The following is a 16947-nucleotide window of genomic DNA, read 5'->3' as shown; positions in this document are numbered from 1 at the left end:
ACTGTATCAGCAATCTTTTTTTTTAATGGCATCCATTCATTGCCAGTATGTATTGTTGTGATAGCTGTGATTTGTCACAACTATCACATGGTACACAGTGTGTATTAGATCATGTGATCACTGTGACCAATCACAGAGATCATCACAATAGTACACAATGAATGACTATGAATGAAATCCCTTCATTGAGTACATGAATTGACATGTGATCACCATGATTGGTCACAGAGATCACATGGCCCGGTAGCTCCATCGCACATCATCCAGTTACTGCAACAGTGCAGCTGTGTGAGGGAAACCTATGTTAGCTGAAGTAACAGTGGCAGTTACATCTGCATCTTTTCCCCCCAAAAAAATTCTGAGCACCAGCCGCCACTGGTATAATATAATAATACCAGAAAGTAAGGAATATTGTTTTTTGTTCAAAATTGCTGCCCTTTTTTAGGTTATAGCGCAAAAAATAAAAACCACAGAGGTGATCAAATAGCACCAAAATAAAGCTCTATTGGTGGCTAAAAAATGTTGGTACAGCGCAGCACAACCACACAATTGTCAGTTAACGCGACGCAGCGCCGTATCGCAAAAAATGGCCTGGTCAGGAAGTAGGTAAAACCTTCCAGGGTTAAAGTGGTTAATGAGCAAACATATGAAAATATGCATGTATTGGATGCACTGATTATGTTTGTTTTTCTGTTTTGCCCAGAAATAAACTTTAACCCAGATGTCCTTTTGCTTCAGAGACTTTTCAGATACTTACACTGCAACAAAGAATGTCTAACATCGTCATTGGTCTTCTTTGTTCTGACCATTTTTTGCAATCTTTTTAATGTTCCCATTGATTCTGATTTATTGTCATCCAGTTCCTGATAAAAAAATAAACCAGACTGAGATAAGCTTTCTGATGATAAAACCTGTAACAAACTGAGTATCATAATAAAATATATAGAAGGCTCAATGACCCTGGAAGCTACATGCAAAGGCATAAACTACACAGACCTGAGCTGATAAATTGTTAAATGTTAAAGTGTCCTTGTTGATTTTTAAAAATTAAATAGATAAAAAAGCAGCATGTAAAGCATGCAATTTATACTTACCTGTCTAACTCCTCTGAATTGAAGAGAACCTTGCTAAATGGTCCTAAGCAAACTTCCCTGTGTGTTGGATGCCTGGTCCCCTGTTGTACTTCATGGTTTCTTCTGCTGACCCCTGTGTACTATAGTGATGTAGGGGTTGGTGGAAGGAACCACAGAGCACAGTGGGGGGCGCCAACTTCTGACTCCTGGGAAGTGTCAAATGTTGAAGTTTTTTTAGCAAATTTTTCTTTTTACTACAGAGGCGTTTAGTAATGTAGCCAATCTGGACAAAATAGTATTACTTGCTTGCTTTACAGGGGGCTCATTTATTTCCACTTCTTCTGTTTAGAAAATGCTTTATATTTATTGAACAAAAACCAAGATATTCTATGAATGGTGACAAAGCCAAGCCAACAACGCCTGTGATCAGTATGCAGAGGTGATACTACATGCACAGAAACTGACTATAACTCAGGAGATTGTGGCTATCACTGTAGTAGCACCAACTACTACAGCAATTTCCAGCTTTCGTAGAAGCTCATCTGATATAACATACATTCTTATACTGTGCCAAGCTGGACCAGGGTAAGTATGCAATACAGGTAATTCCCGGAATTCAGCTTTAATATGTATACAACACAGCTTCATTCTATTCAGTTACCTGAGGCTGAACATCATGATTACTATTTGCTGTGGGTTCTCATGCACTCATTTTTTAACAAATGCTTAAAGTGGACCTTCAGTCATTTCTTTCAACTTTCCATGTATTAAATCTTCTGCCCTTCTTGTTTTAACGTTGAATAGTAAAACATTTTTTTTTCTGCCAGTACATCAGCCCACTTCCTGTTTCTTATTTGGTCATTAGCCTAGGTGTATGGCATCATGCACAGCTCTCTCTCTCACCCTGGTGAGAGTTTGCCAGGAAGGGAGGGGTGAGTCATACGGGGACCAATGAGAGCTGCAGAGCTGGAGGTGTATCTCTGTGTGTCTGTGTAAATCCAGGAAGTGAACAGGCAACAGCTTCAGCTGCCCACAGTTAAAATGGTTGCAGCCAGACTCAGTGGAGGGAGATTTATGCAGCATATTTGGCAAGTACAGAATCACAGTATATATAAAATAATATGCAAAGTGGTTGAAGGGAAGCTTCAGAATGACAAAGATGTTTACATTACAAATTATGTGAGCAGACTGCAGTTCCTCTTTAAGTAGCATTTCTCATGGTATATCTAATGCCTGATAAATATTAAAGTGGATGTGAACTCTCACATATACCCAGTGTAGTGAACAGCCTCAGATGATACACAGGGGTGAATCATATCTCCCTACATAAGTTTTACTTGTTTATCTGCTGTCTTCAACTTGCTATATTCTTTATAAAGTGCACATCGTGTTAGATATGTTCTCTTCTTTTTCAGCACTGGGAGTGGATTCTTGGCATACAGCCAAGACTGCTGATTGGAGGAAATGCACACACTCCCAGGAAGGAAGGAATATGCAGAGCTGTGCTGTGACAAGACAAGCTCTCTGCTAATCTATTTATAACCTCACACGACACAAATTTTAGTCTGGTTTTATCTCGGTCACTGAGAACTTGTCAGAAGCTATCATGCTGATAACAGAAGAACGGAGCAGCAGAAACACATGGGACTTAGTGCTTTGGAGAGAGATAATAAAACACTACAGATATATGTGTCCAGATCAACTTTCATGAATCGGGTTTAAATCTATACAGATATAAAAGACACAAATGAAAGTATAACTAAAGGCAAAACTTTTTTTTTTTGCATTTGGATAGGGGAGAGATGAATTAGAACATTTGTCAGGTTTCTATTGCTGTCTGTACTATTGCTGTCTGTGCGCCTGTTAGGGAGATTCACCCTCTCTATTTGTCCTCTTTACCATTATCATTGAAAGTAAAAGAAAATCCCATATTTTGGTTTGTCCCCAGAAAAGTAATAGAATGGAAATCTATTAATGGGGACACTAGTTCTGGTGATCTGGGGGTCCCCAAGGAATTCCCTAAATTATCAGGGATTTCCTCTCACTTCCTGTTTGGCTATGGGACAGGGAGTGAAGGAAAATCTCACAAACAGGACAAGGATGGTTTTCATCCGCATTTTCCCACCCCGGCGTCATATGACTCATTAGTGTTACAGGGTCTCATGTGTGAATGGGGAGAAGGTGTGTTAAATTTGGTGTTATCGCTCTCTCATACTGGTCACTAGAAGTTCAACATGGCACCTCATGTTGAAAAAACAGAATTGTTGCTCTACGTCAGTGTTTCTCAAATCTAGTCCTCAGGCCCCCCCAACAGGTCATGTTTTCAGGATTTCCCTCAGATGAAACGGCTGTGGTAATTGCTAAGGCAGTGAAACTGATCAAATCACCTGTGAAAAATAATGGAAAACCTGAAAACATGACCTGTTGGGGGGGCCTGAGGACTGGATTTGAGAAACACTGCTCTACGTAAAGATGGCCTAGGCTAAAAGAAGATTTCCAAGACCCTGAAACTGAGCTGCAGCACTGTAGCCAAGACCATACAGTGGTTTAACAGGACAGGTTCCACTCAGAACAGGCCTCGCTATGGTTGACCAAAGAAGTTGAGTGCATGTGCTCAGCGTCGTATCCAGAGGTTGTCTTTGGGAAATAAATGTATGAATCCTGCCAGCATTTCTGCAGAGGTTGAAGGGGTGGTGGGGTCGGCCTGTCAGTGCTCAGACCATACGCCACACATTGCATCAAATTGGCCTGCATGGCTGTCGTCCCAGAAGGAAGCATCTTCTAAAGATGATGCACAAGAAAGCCCGTAAACCATTTGCTGAAGACAAGCAGACTAAGGATAGATTTTTGGAACTATGCCCTGTGGTCTGATGAGACCAAGGTAAATGTATAAATGTATTTTATCAGATGGTGTCAGGCGTGTGTGGCGGCAACCAGGTAAGGAGTACAAAGACAAGTGTGTCTTGCCTACAGTCAAGCATGATGGTGGAAGTGTCATGATCTGGGGCTGCAAGAATGCTGCCAGCACTGGAGATCTACAGTTCATTGAGGGAACCATGAATGCCAACATGTACTGTGAAATACTGAACCAGAGCATGATCCCCTCCCTCTGGAGACTGGGCTGCAGGGCAGTATTCCAACATGATAACGACCATAAACACAACTCCAAGATGACCATGGCCTTGCTAAAGAAGCTGAGGGTAAAGGTGGTGGACTGGCCAAGCATGTCTCTAGACCTAAACCCTATTGAGCATCTGTGGGGCATCCTCAAACGGAAGGTCGAAGAGTCTCTAAACATGCACCAGCTCTGTGATGTCGTCATGGAGGAGTGGAAGAGGACTCCAGTGGCAACCTGTGAAGCTCTGGTGACATCCATGCCCAAGAGGGTTAAGGCAGTGCTGGAAAATAATGGTGGCCACACAAAATATTGACACTTTGGGCCTAGTTTGGACATTTTCCCTTGGGGTGTACTCACTTTTGTTGCCAGCGGTTTAGACATTAATGGCTGTGTGTTGAGTTATTTTGAGGGGACAGCAAATTTACACTGTTAGGGCCGGTTCACACAGCGAGGCGCGGCGAGGCGTCTCCGACTTGCCTCGCCGCGACCTGCGGGGACCTCAGCGGCGACTTGCAGAGGACTTCTGTATAGAAGTCAATGCAAGTCGCCCCCGAAGTCGCCCAGAAGTAGTACAGGAACCTTTTTTCTGAGTCGGAGCGACTCGAGTCGCTCCTCTCAGAACGGTTCCATTGTACAGAAGGGGGGCGACTTGCGGGAGCGAGGCGAGGCAAGTCGTGTCGCCTCGCATCGCCTCGCTGTGTGAACCGGCCCTTATACAAGCTGTACACTCACTACTTTACATTGTAGCAAAGTGTAATTTCTTCAGTGTTGTCACATGAAAAGATAGAATAAAATATTTACAAAAATGTTAGGGGTGTACTCACTTTTGTGAGATACTGTAGATCTACTTGGTGGTCAGATTGGGCAACACCCTCTTATGCCTATGAATATCTGTATGATTCCTATCACCTGGCTATATACTAAGAATAGCGCATGTTTTCTGAACCTGTCCTACAATCATATTTACCAGCATATAAACCTATCAATTTTAGGATTAAATTGATCAATTTATCAAGTAATTATATGGTTAAATGGCCGCATTCATGCAATTTACCTAATTTTATTTTGTACAGTTAGTAATTATTTATAGGATTTCAACATAGACTCACACATGTTTACGGCTATTCAAGAGAACAATTATTAATTTCTACTTTTACATTTGTGATACCAGTGCAGCAATCATAGGCCTTCCAAGTGTGCTCACCATCTCATTAGTGCATCCATTAGAATTTGAACACTGGTTATGTGCTGGGTTCCAGGACTCATACGGAGGGATCTAGAGTAAACAGCAAAATCATGTATAATTTAATAAGCAAGCATATGGTGATCATTGTAGGAAAAATGTGTGGATGATAATATAACATGCTATAAGATAATATGGACCATTTACCACTGGAAAACCGTAATTTTAAAACAATTCCATGAAGTGATTTTTATCATAGAATGAAGATGCTATCAAATAAAAAAATGAAGACATCTAGAGAAACCAATATAATAGTCCAACTTGAACATTCAACATCAACATCAACTTCACTATTAAAGTCCATAATAATAACAATAGTACATCTTGCAGAATCTATTTGTAAGGACACTGCCACCAAGACCCGAACACACTGCCTCTTACACTTAGGTAGATTAGACAAGCCTAGATATTTTACAATAATCGCTTGGGGGACAGAAAACTGAAGCTCATCCAGATAGATAACAGCAAGTCTCTCAATGTCAGCTCCAAAACCATATGGAAATGAGTAAACCAGCTCCTCTGCCACATGTTTTCCCCAATGGAAAGAAAGAACACTTCATAGTGCAATCATCTTTTTATTGTAGAGCTTGACGTCATCAGCCATGACGAAACGCATAGGGAGGAGTCGGTGACGTATGACACAACTTGTGTACTGGGACGCAGCGACCATTTTGTCGGTTGGAAAGGCCAGTTGTTTCCATCTTTTGCCTGTTATTAACTACTGAAATGTGAGTGTAACTATTTTTTAAGCTCTACAATAAAAAGATGATTAGGATGTCTGCACTATGAAGTGTTCTTTCTTTGCATTGGGTACTACATGTGGCAGAGGAGCTGTTTTACTAATTTCCATGTGGTTGTGGAGCTGACATTGAGAGACATCTAGGCTTGCCGTTATCTATCTGGAGGAGTTGCAGTTTTCTGTCCCCCATGCTGCTGAGGAGCGGTTATGGGAAAATGCCTAGGCTTGTCTAATCTACCTAAGGTTAAGAGGCAGTGTGTTTGGGTGTTGGTGGCGGTGTCCTTACAAATGGATTTTGCAAGATGTACTATTGTTATTATGAAGTTGATGTATAAACCATTCAACACACTGAATGTTCAAGTTGGACTATTATATAGGTTTCTCTAGATGTCTTCACTTTTTTATTTGATATAAACTATTGGTCTATTGGACAATCATATAGTTCTTATTAAGCGCTACACCTTTCTTTTATATAATCTGTTGTGCTGTGCTGTTGTGTTGTGTATAATCTGCATATTGTGTCAGCTTCTTTTATATTAATTTATTTATCTATTCTTCTTTTTGATTTAATTTTGTGTGATTCCAGCGCAACAGAATTGTGTCTTTTATCTAGAGAAACCTGCACATACCTGGAGCAACCTAAAAATCCCCATTGCCATGTCTAAACCCCAAGGTCATTCTACATGGCAAACCTCCAGCACTTACTAGTAGTGTCGAAGAGCGCACACCTCTTCCTGCTTCTTGTACTTTCATATTGGTAAGTCCATCATTAAAAGGAACCGATAGAAACATGGGAGACAGGACAGAGCAGCAAACTTCAACACCCCCCGGAGATGTTAGAGCTAATCAGAAGTTTCTGGGGAATTTATAAGTAGCGGATGGGACTGTGAAGCTGTTGCATGTACAATATATGCAGGTACTGCTAGGTGTGTGCACTTTACACTTGATAGAATCTTCTTTTGGACAGAGTCAAAAAAGTCTAACTGCAGCCCATATAAAAAGAAATGCAAAATCAGCACAAGGGATAATTTACAGTCAGTAGGATGTTTCCATTGCGCTGATGCCTCATGTGTTAGTAGAAATCTTCCTCCATTATTGCCCCTGTCTTCCGTTGCTGTGGGGTTTAATACATCTAAGGAGCTGTCACAGGAGTGTCGTCAAGAGTACTCAACTATGCCCACCCTTTCCGCCTGGATCCTCCATTCATAGAAGCTTGTACTACAGCTTCCATAAATGAAACACAATCTATGAATGGAGGGGGCAAACCTTTCAATGATTTGCCATCCTCCATGCTTAGATCCTGTTTCATGTCTAAGGCCCCATGCACACTGGGCATTTAGATCCGGTGCATGAGGCTCCAGCCTTTAGGTGCGGGTGGAAGACTCAGGGACCTACTAAAAACTGATGCACCTGGATTTTGCATGACCAGGGCTAAATACCCAGTGGGTATGGTGCAAAAGGGTTCATTTATATGAGCTTGCTCTCTGAAGAGCGATATAAACGCATTTGTAAGGTGTAAGGTGGTGAAGAGGCATTGTATTGCATCTTCACCTGCTGCTTTGGCAAATTGAACCCCAGACTAGCGTGCCACAACCATGTACATCAGGGATATGCAATTAGTGGACCTCCGGCTGTTGCAAAACTACAAGTTCCATCATGCCTCTGCCTCTCGGTGTCATACTTGTGGCTGTCAGAGTCTTTCTATGCCTCATGGGAGATGTAGTTCTGCAAAAGCTGGAGGTCTGCTAATTGCATGTCCCTGATGTACATTGTACATGGTTGTGGTACATGCTCACTTGAAAGACTCCCGACAGGGGGTTTAACTCATGAAGTATCTGTCTCTGCAGCTAAAGGGAGTAACGGATTGGGGGTGGTAAAATCTCAACCAGTGGGTTATACTGAACCCCCACCCCCAAACACTAGTGTGAACAAGTCCTGAGACTTTGCCTTATTTGTAGATAGTTACCTGGGAAAGATTTTCTTCCTTTAATCTTGTCAGCAAGTTCGTTCTATCTCCCATAACATATTCTTCTTCACTGAGGTCTGCAACACATAATATATAAATCCAGACATCTCTATCATGTACTTTAAAAAGGTAAAGCAGAATCATGTATTCTAATAAAATACACATAAATAACTTTTGGGTGTAAGGATAAACATGTCTAGTACAAGCTTTCAATTGAAATTAGTTTCCAACATCAGATGCAACCAATGCATTTTGGCAAATAAGGACTTTCTCTTCTTCGGGGCTTTAACAACAATTGTGATACAATAAGGCTGAAATTATATAGGAAGCCTTAAATTGACACTTGATGAAGCTAGCATGTCCTAATGGCACTGTAAACGTACAGCAGCAAGGCAGATGGGCCTTAACACCCACTTTCTTAAAGTCACACCTACTAAACATGTTATATTGCAGTTTAGTAGGTGTTTTTCAAAGTATTGCGAAAAGTAATGCGAAAAATGTTGCAAATTCCCTTTTTAAATAATTTAAACCCCAAATTTAATTTGATCTCTTTCTAGTTCTGTAGTTCTGTACTGCCACATATTATGATTATATTATGATTTGTAAAGTGTAATTGGTATGATGGTACAATACACTTCCCTATTAAATCATTATAATTTACTTTAAAAAAGTATTTAACCATGCAGTTGTGGTACCTCCTCAATGAAGTGTATGAGATTACAAAAACCCAATGTAAACCTACGGTGTACTACAAAACACCTCCCTTAAACTCTATGAACCAAAATAGATTTTTGAATAGGAGACATTGTACCCAGGGGGTCTTAATGTGAATATAGAGTTAAATTGTTTTATTTGCAATTATTATTTTATTATTCTTTTAAAAATATTTTATTTCTAGTGAGGATTTAATGGTGTTTTTGGGTTTATATAACACAATGGGGATTGCATACATATGAATGAAATGTATGAAATCCGCATATAGGTTAATTGCAGCATATAGTATGTAAGCATGTGGTTAGGAAGGACATGGGAGACAGATTGCCATTAGAAAGCAATTAACATGCCAGTGAGAGCGTTCTGAATAATAATGAATGAGCACAGCATTGTTTCAGTGCGTATAATGAAGGGTTAAGTGTAATCATTAGTATACAGAAGGGTATATATGGCTATAAATGGAGTAAAATGGCACTGCCTCTGATGATGTTACAATGACGAAACATATTGGGAGGAGCATCTTACGTCATTTCCGGTTACCTCATTTCCAATCTGTGGAATTCCTGGAGTGTCCCAGACACATGTTTGAGCCTATTAACTTGTATATTCTAACTATCCATACATTGCTGTAGGTGCATTTTATTGTCTTTTTGTGATTTTAACAAATACAGTGGTATAACACTAATGGAGGCTGCTCTCTAGTTCCCTTTCATATGACCTGGAGTGGAGGAGGAGAGGAGAAGGAGATATTCTACTGTCTGGACGGGGATCAGCAAAGGGGAAAGTGCATACATCCAGGAGGACGCATTACTTTGAAAAAGTGCATCAGACCCACTTATTAGCATTAAGGGGTCATGGAAGACTGGTGAGTGGCATACAGAGAAAATTAAACCAGAGAGGTTTAATAAGGGACTTAAAATGGAACACACACTGCGGAATAAGTACAAAGTTTTATTGATACAAAAATCAGACATATAAACATATATGGCAAAATAGCCAAAACAATTAATCAGAACCTTCACCAATAGGATGATTAAAACTTAATGACAACGTTGTCATGATTAAAAAACAATTGCATGGTTGAACACTTTGTTTTTGTTTTTTTGTTTGTTTTTTTAAATATTTTTTACTCTTTTAAATCTAATTGAATGGTTTAATAGAGAGGCGTATTGTAGCACCACACCAATTACACTTTTCTGTCTATGTCTGTCTTCAGATGTCTATCTGATGGCTTACAGTATCTATCTCTGTGACTTCAACTGGGCTTTCATAGTTGCAAAAAACTTTTATTACTATCATAAGAGAATAAAATATGTATTTTGTCATGTCTTCTTTGTATTCAAACTACATGTCTTTCATTTTTATATACAAATCCAATTAATTCTTTATCTCAGCAGCATTACAAGACAATAAACCCTTTTTTTATTTTATAATTAAATTTGTCTGGTTTGAGTAAAAGTATAAGTGTATAACTGTTTTTTGATGCTTTAGGGCTTTCTCTTAGGGCATATTTATAAATGGTTCACCAGCACATTTAAAAGATTATCCAACAATTGTTAAAACACAGTTTCAGCACTATGCCAGCATCACAATATTTTCTATATAGAATAAACTGGACTTTTAATTTCTGGTAGCTCTTATATTACCAAGTGTATATTAGCTGCATTATATGTTGACGGCATCATACAATACACGCTTCACCCTAGTGCACATTGTGCGGACAGTTTTCCTCTCCCAGAGACCTGCTGTCTGTCCTCCAGGGACCTACTAATCCTCCCAACACATGCTATAAAATATGGCATTATAAGGTCTTGGTGGGTGATGCCTAAATGACTGCCAGTCTTGAAATGTTGCTTGCTATCTATTTAGCACACCTCTCCAATATATGCACATTTCCCCACACTAAAGTATCTTTAGAAATGGTGCAAGAACGAAAAAATACTTGTCGATCTGCCAGAGGTGCTGTTAGCTCTTAAAGGCTAAAGCTGGCCATAGATGGATCATACCTCAACCGGTTCAGCGGGGTCCGACTGAGATTCAATCCATTTATAGGCAAGCTGGTTGTACTGAGGTCGATCCATCGATTGACTTTAGTACAACCAGCCTGTCTGATTTTTTGCATGCAATTATTGCCTGCAGTAATCATTGTGTTCTGCCGACAGCTAACCCCCACCCCCTTCATTTACAGCTTTCACTTTTTTTACACTTCTGAACCCAGCCATCTATAGTTTTTATCTCAGAATTTGGCCTATACCTACCTCTACCTCCTATGCCCAGCACCATGACCACCCTTCTGCATCCACCTTTACTCAATCCGGACTGTAGCCTTTCTAAAGCTCACTACCCCTCCCCCTCATAGCAGCCAACATGCCTCCAGTAGGCAGTGGCCAGAAAACTCCCCGCTCTGCCTCTCTCGTTCAGTCGCAGTGTGCAGGGTTACACTGGTGGCATTGGGCTAGCAGCAGCGGGGAGTGACAGGGCGGTGGTTGAGTGACAAGTCAGGTGGCAGTTATGAGTACCAGCTGTGGTGGAGGCAAGCTCACTCATCTTGCAGTCACTACATCAGGTGCCAGAGCGTAAGTCTTTCCTGTTGTCATGGGGCCCATTAAATTTGCGGAACACCAGGGCCCAATAGCAAGTGCGACAGCTGCGATCCTGGTAGTTCCACCGCTGCTCATAGTCCATTGACACTTTCTCCAGCTCTCTAATTTAAAGTCAGTACAGATAGAGAGCTGTAGGAACTACAAGCCTGGCATAGCGCCTACCTTCTAATGGTCGTGGATGCAATGCTTTGTAGGCTCCTACGCAAAAAAAAAGAAATACATTTTTTTTTTGTTTGTTTGTTTTTTTTTTTTTAAAGGTGGACTAAGGCTATCCACATATTATACAATTTTCTTGTACAGTTTTCCTTTAGATTTACCAAAACCAGACAATATGAGGTCAAACCTAAACACTTTCAATTTGTAAGCAATCAGACAGGCCCTTGCATTACATAATTGAAGGTAAATATAAAGGAAATTGAACAAGAACATTTTATAATGTACATTGTATGGCCAGCTTTAGCCTTTAACTTGCTGTAGTCAGTTGACATCACTGCCTCTGTTGTGCTAAAATCCCAAGTAGTGTTTTCAGCCCTATCTCAGTTCTCCCCTGCGGCTGGACTACAGGAAATAACGAGCTGACTGCATTTAAAATGGCTGACAGGTTTGCTGTAAAATGTAGCAGAAATACAAACGAGGCATTTATAAGGCCTGAAGTTCTTTATAAACTGTTCAAAGCTGTTAAAAAATAATCTTTTATGTTCGCTGTCTTATTATTATCATTATACTGGATTTATATAGTGCCAACACTTTACAAACTTACATTAGACATAGCTGAATATAGGAACTTTTTTTAAGGGTAATGTATCTTTAATACTTGGAAGTGCACAAATGAATGTCAAAGTGCCATTACTAAGTCTTTAGGGATCTTGTTGAAAAACCCTGAAACATATGATCGTATTACCTTCAATGTGACAGTGCCTTCGGAGGTAGGACTCGTTGTCAGGGCTCCTGGAGTTCTGCCAGTATGCTGTGTTCCAGACTCTCCTGTCTAACATCAAACATCGGAAGATGGGTTACCAGCAGCAGATGGTCAACTCAGGAATCAAATTTGTTCTCCATTAGAGAGAATCCTTGAAGGCCTCGGCCATACGGAGATTACAAGGAGACTGTCAGGAATAGCTTTATATCAGGCAATAGATCTTTCTGTGTTTGAAACATGCAGAAAGAGTAGATTGCAAATGTTTTCAGCAGTTCAATTCCCCTTCGAAACTAATCTCATATAATCCTGAAACAGCAGCAGTCTGATGGTCAATATTTAATTGTCGCTAAACCCTTTTTAGCTTGGAATTTAGGAATACGATACATGTCATTGATTCACTCAGATTGTGACAAATATTAGACTATAGACTCCTTGGTGATATACTGCCGGCTGTACATATAAGTATCTTGGAGCATGGTGGGAATAAAATATTTAACTGGCAAGTTGTTGGAGATCAATATTGGTAGTATAACAATCATTTTGGAAATCGCATGGATGCTTATTGTATTGTTCCTTTTATTCCATAAATAGAACACATAGGTCTAGTTATAAAAAGTTTGCTATGCACATGTCCCAGCATTCACTGAATAGTTGTGAATAAACCCTTTTGAAGAAGTTTCTAATGTGCAAAATGTTATTTTCTGAACTTTAGCCAGGTTCCAGTAAAAATAGGCTGTTGAGTTGAGATTTTAAATCCCCCCCCAAACCACCAAGCCTCAAGTTAACATGGCCGGCGACATGATAGTACATGCTGCCGTGGTTTTCAAGGAGACAAAACTCATACAACAGGTTTGGCAGGCTGGAGAGCCATGCAAGGCGACCCATTCTAGTGATTAGGGCTGCACCATAGCTGTAAGCCCTTGTACACGCTGTCGGACATTCCGACGGAAAATGTCCGATCGGACCGTGTTGTAGGATAATCCGACTGTGTGTGGGCTCCATCGGACTGTTTCCGTCGGAATATCCGACGGACAAAGTTTTAGAGCTGGGCTATAAAACTTTCCGACAACATGATCCGATCAGACTTTGTCCGATTGTGTGTAGAGAATTCCGATCGGACAAAGTGCCACGCATGCTCAGATTAAATTCCTAGACCAAAGCTATTGGCTACTAGCCTGAACATAGTCCCGTCGTAACGAAATAACGTCATCACGATACGTACGATCGGATTTTCCGACAACTTTGTCCGACCGTGTGTATGCAACACAAGTTTCGGACAAAATCCATCGGACAAAATCCGACGGATTTTTTTGTCGGAATGTCCGACCGTGTGTACAAGGGCTAAGGCTCGTGGCTGCAGTGCAGTATTTCATATGGAAACCACCCCTCTCCAGCTGACAAACAAAGAACAATTCCTGACAACCACTATTCTGCTGCCCTCTGAAAAGTGACCCATCCCAGATTATCATTATCATATAATAAAGGATTTTTAGAGCGCCAACAGTTTACACAACATTTTACAATATATAAAAAATCACAATTACAACACAGTTCAATACAGAAGGAACTGGATGGGTCTGCTCATAATCTAAGATTGGTTTTAAGAAGGGCAGTAGGTGGCGTTCATTTAAAGAAGCCCTATGAACATTCAGTCCTAACATAAAATAGCCTAATTACATGTGACCAGAAGGGAAAAAAGCCTAAAATAATAACTTAAGAACATTCCTAAAACGATAGACTAACAACAATCAGAAGAGAAAATACTTTAAAGTTATTGTAAAGGTAATTTTTTTTAATTAAAAAAAAAACATGTCATACTTACCTGCTCTATGAATTGATTTTGCACAGAGCAGCCCTGATCCTCCTCTTCTGGGGTCCCCCACCAGAGCTCTGAGCTCCACTCCCTGCCAAGTGCCCTCATAGCAAGCCACTTGCTATGGAGGAACTCCTGCATGCACGCCCCCCTATGTGTCCATTAGATGCACAGAGCAAGGCTCAGCCCCACCTCCTGCTTCCTCGTCACCGACTCTGATTGACAGCAGGGGGAGGGGCGAAAGGCTCCTGCTGCTGTATCTGAGCCGAAGGACAGCGAGAGAGCTGAGAGAGCCTCAGATTTTGTGCACATCACTGGATTGTGATCAGGTTCAGGTATGTATTTAGGGGGGCTGCGAGGGAATCTGCATGTTGAAAGTTTTTTTACCTTACTTCATATAATGCAATAACTGATATATATATATAAAAAAAACTTTTGGCTTTTTAACCACTTTATGTACATTTGATTTCCCCCCATTTACTCAACAGGCACAGTTTTATGTATCAGGGTTGATTTACTAAAACTGGAGAGTGCAAAATTTTTGGTGCAGCTGTGTTTAGTAGTGAATCAGCTTCTAACTTCAGCTTGTTCAATTAGGCTTTAACCTCCCTGGCGGTATTCCGAGTCTGGCTCGGGGTGGAGATTTTATACCAAAAGCGGTAACCCCGAGCCAGACTCGGGACCGCATCGCTGAATCCAGGGAGAGTTTACTTACCTTGTCCCCTGGATTCAGCGATGTCCCCCCGCTGTACGAGCGAGCCGGGCTCCGCTCGATCTATCACGGAGCCGATTTCCGTTCCCTGCGAGCGTTGCGACGCATGGGGACGGAGAACGGTGCCAAATTCAAAAAGTGAAACACACAGTATACATACAGTATAATGTAATCTTACAGATTACATTGCTGTATATATCATTTCACATCCCCTTTGTCCCTAGTGGTCTGCCCAGTGCTCTGCATGTAGTTTTATAATATAAAAATTGTTCTTTATGCCTGGAAACTGGAGATTGTCCATTGCAACCAAAACTGTCACTTTACATCAAAAATGATTTTAGACCAGCTAGAAAACAGCGATAATAAATTAGAATCACTCGCAGAATTGAGGGATAGCGATTTGAGAGGAGATCCGTCATCAAATACTGAAGTAATGACAGCGACAATTCTGCAACTGAGCAAACTTCAGTGTTTTTGATTTGATTACATTATTGAATCATTTTTATTATTGTTATATTATTATTTGGTATAATTATTTATAGTTATTTATTATATTAACATTTATGATTTAATTTTTCAAACTTTAGCATACCCGGGATGTCTGCTAGACTCTGGTTTGGACAGATTTAAGTGAGTTATTCCTAAGAATTACAGGCCTACAATATAAAACACCAAATTTCCATGCAAAATAATTGTACCGCTTTCAGCACCTAAAATCTGAAATAATCATACCGCCAGGGAGGTTAACAAAAAAAATGGAAGCTGATCATATGCAGAGCTGCACCAGATGTTACACCCTCCAGTTTTACTAAACCAACCTCAGTGTGCAACAACATCCCTTAGGCCCCTTTCACACTGGGGCATTGGCATCATTTTTGCAGAGGTTTTTGTCGCTAGCGGGGCACTTTTAACCTCCGCTAGTGGCTGAAAAAGGGTTAAAATGACCCGCAAATCACTGCTTCATTTCAATGGGCACCGCTCCTTCACTGCTCCAAAGATGCTGCTTGTAGGAGTTTTTTTTTTTAACGTCCTGCCAGCTCATCGCCTCAGTGTGAGACTGCTGGGGAGTCATTTTTCAGGCGCTTTATAGGCACTTTTTTAAGCCCAAAAGTGCCTGAAAAATGCCTCAGTGTGAAAAGGGTCTACAACTAACAAGTTAATGCTGATTAGTTTACACTGGCACAATAGCTATACACATTTAGACCCCAAAATTATAATGATCTGAATGGTCATACAAATAATACAGTTTAAATACACATATAAATTACTTGAAATCTACTTCTAAAATGCTGATATACGCATGCAAAAATTAAAGAGAATGCTAAAAAAGATATGACTGAAAGGATGTGAAAATTGCTCTACAGGTGTAAATGCAGCCTAAAGCAGAATATTGTGCTTTATACAGCTTACTTCTTGTGAGTCATCCTAAAAAGAAAGAATATGATGTATTTTTAGTGAGTGCATATTGAAAATATTACAAGCATACCCCACTTTTAAGTACACAATGGGGTTTATTTACTAAAGCTGGAAAGTGCAAAATCAGGCTCACTTCTGTATAGAAACCAATGAGCTTCTAACCCCAGCTTGTTCAATTAAGCTTCAGTAATACAATGTGGAAGCTCATTGGTTTTTATGCAGAAGTGAGCCTGATTTTGCACTTCCCAGCTTTAGTAAATAAACCCCATTGTGTACTTAAAAGTGGGGTATGTCTGTATAACACTTATCTGAGAGGGATTATTTGGGAGGGTTGTTTACCCCCTTAGGTTGACTTATTTCAGCAACCTTCTATTTTATTTATTTACTTATACTTATTCAGTCTCGTTAATAATTCAGTTTTATTTTTTCTTAATTAATATTTTTTGGCTGGTTTTTTAGCCCCCTGCGATCCAGCATGGCTGTGGGTGACTCTTGAGGTGGACAAACTCCCCATATTATCACCTTTGTAGTGGCTAAAGGTGGGTCTGGAATGCCTTTTTTTGTCCCCCAAGCCTGCACATGCATTTTCTGTTATTTAATATTTTTTTGAAAATATTTTGTTATTATGTTA

General features: G+C 40.2%; 1 protein-coding gene across 2 annotated transcripts in view; it reads right to left on the bottom strand.

The window, feature by feature from the left end:
• SAMSN1 (SAM domain, SH3 domain and nuclear localization signals 1) overlaps window positions 1-16947 on the bottom strand; it is a 185762-nt gene that overhangs the window by 98760 nt on the left and 70055 nt on the right. For both annotated transcript variants that reach the window (XM_077480065.1, XM_077480066.1), the window contains 4 exons: window positions 12358-12444; window positions 8140-8216; window positions 5396-5467; window positions 758-863 (listed from right to left, as the gene is read on the bottom strand). In XM_077480065.1, coding sequence (XP_077336191.1) covers window positions 758-863; window positions 5396-5467; window positions 8140-8216; window positions 12358-12444 — 342 coding nt within the window. The remainder of the gene's footprint in view (window positions 1-757; window positions 864-5395; window positions 5468-8139; window positions 8217-12357; window positions 12445-16947) is intronic.

Source organism: Lithobates pipiens, unplaced genomic scaffold (genome assembly GCF_037356315.1).
Source record: "Lithobates pipiens isolate NorthernLeopardFrog02 unplaced genomic scaffold, aLitPip1_a1.2 Scaffold_16, whole genome shotgun sequence".
Lineage (NCBI taxonomy): Eukaryota > Metazoa > Chordata > Amphibia > Anura > Ranidae > Lithobates > Lithobates pipiens.
The sequence above is the reverse complement of the archived record's forward strand: the minus strand, read 5'-3'. Positions and strand labels throughout refer to the sequence as shown.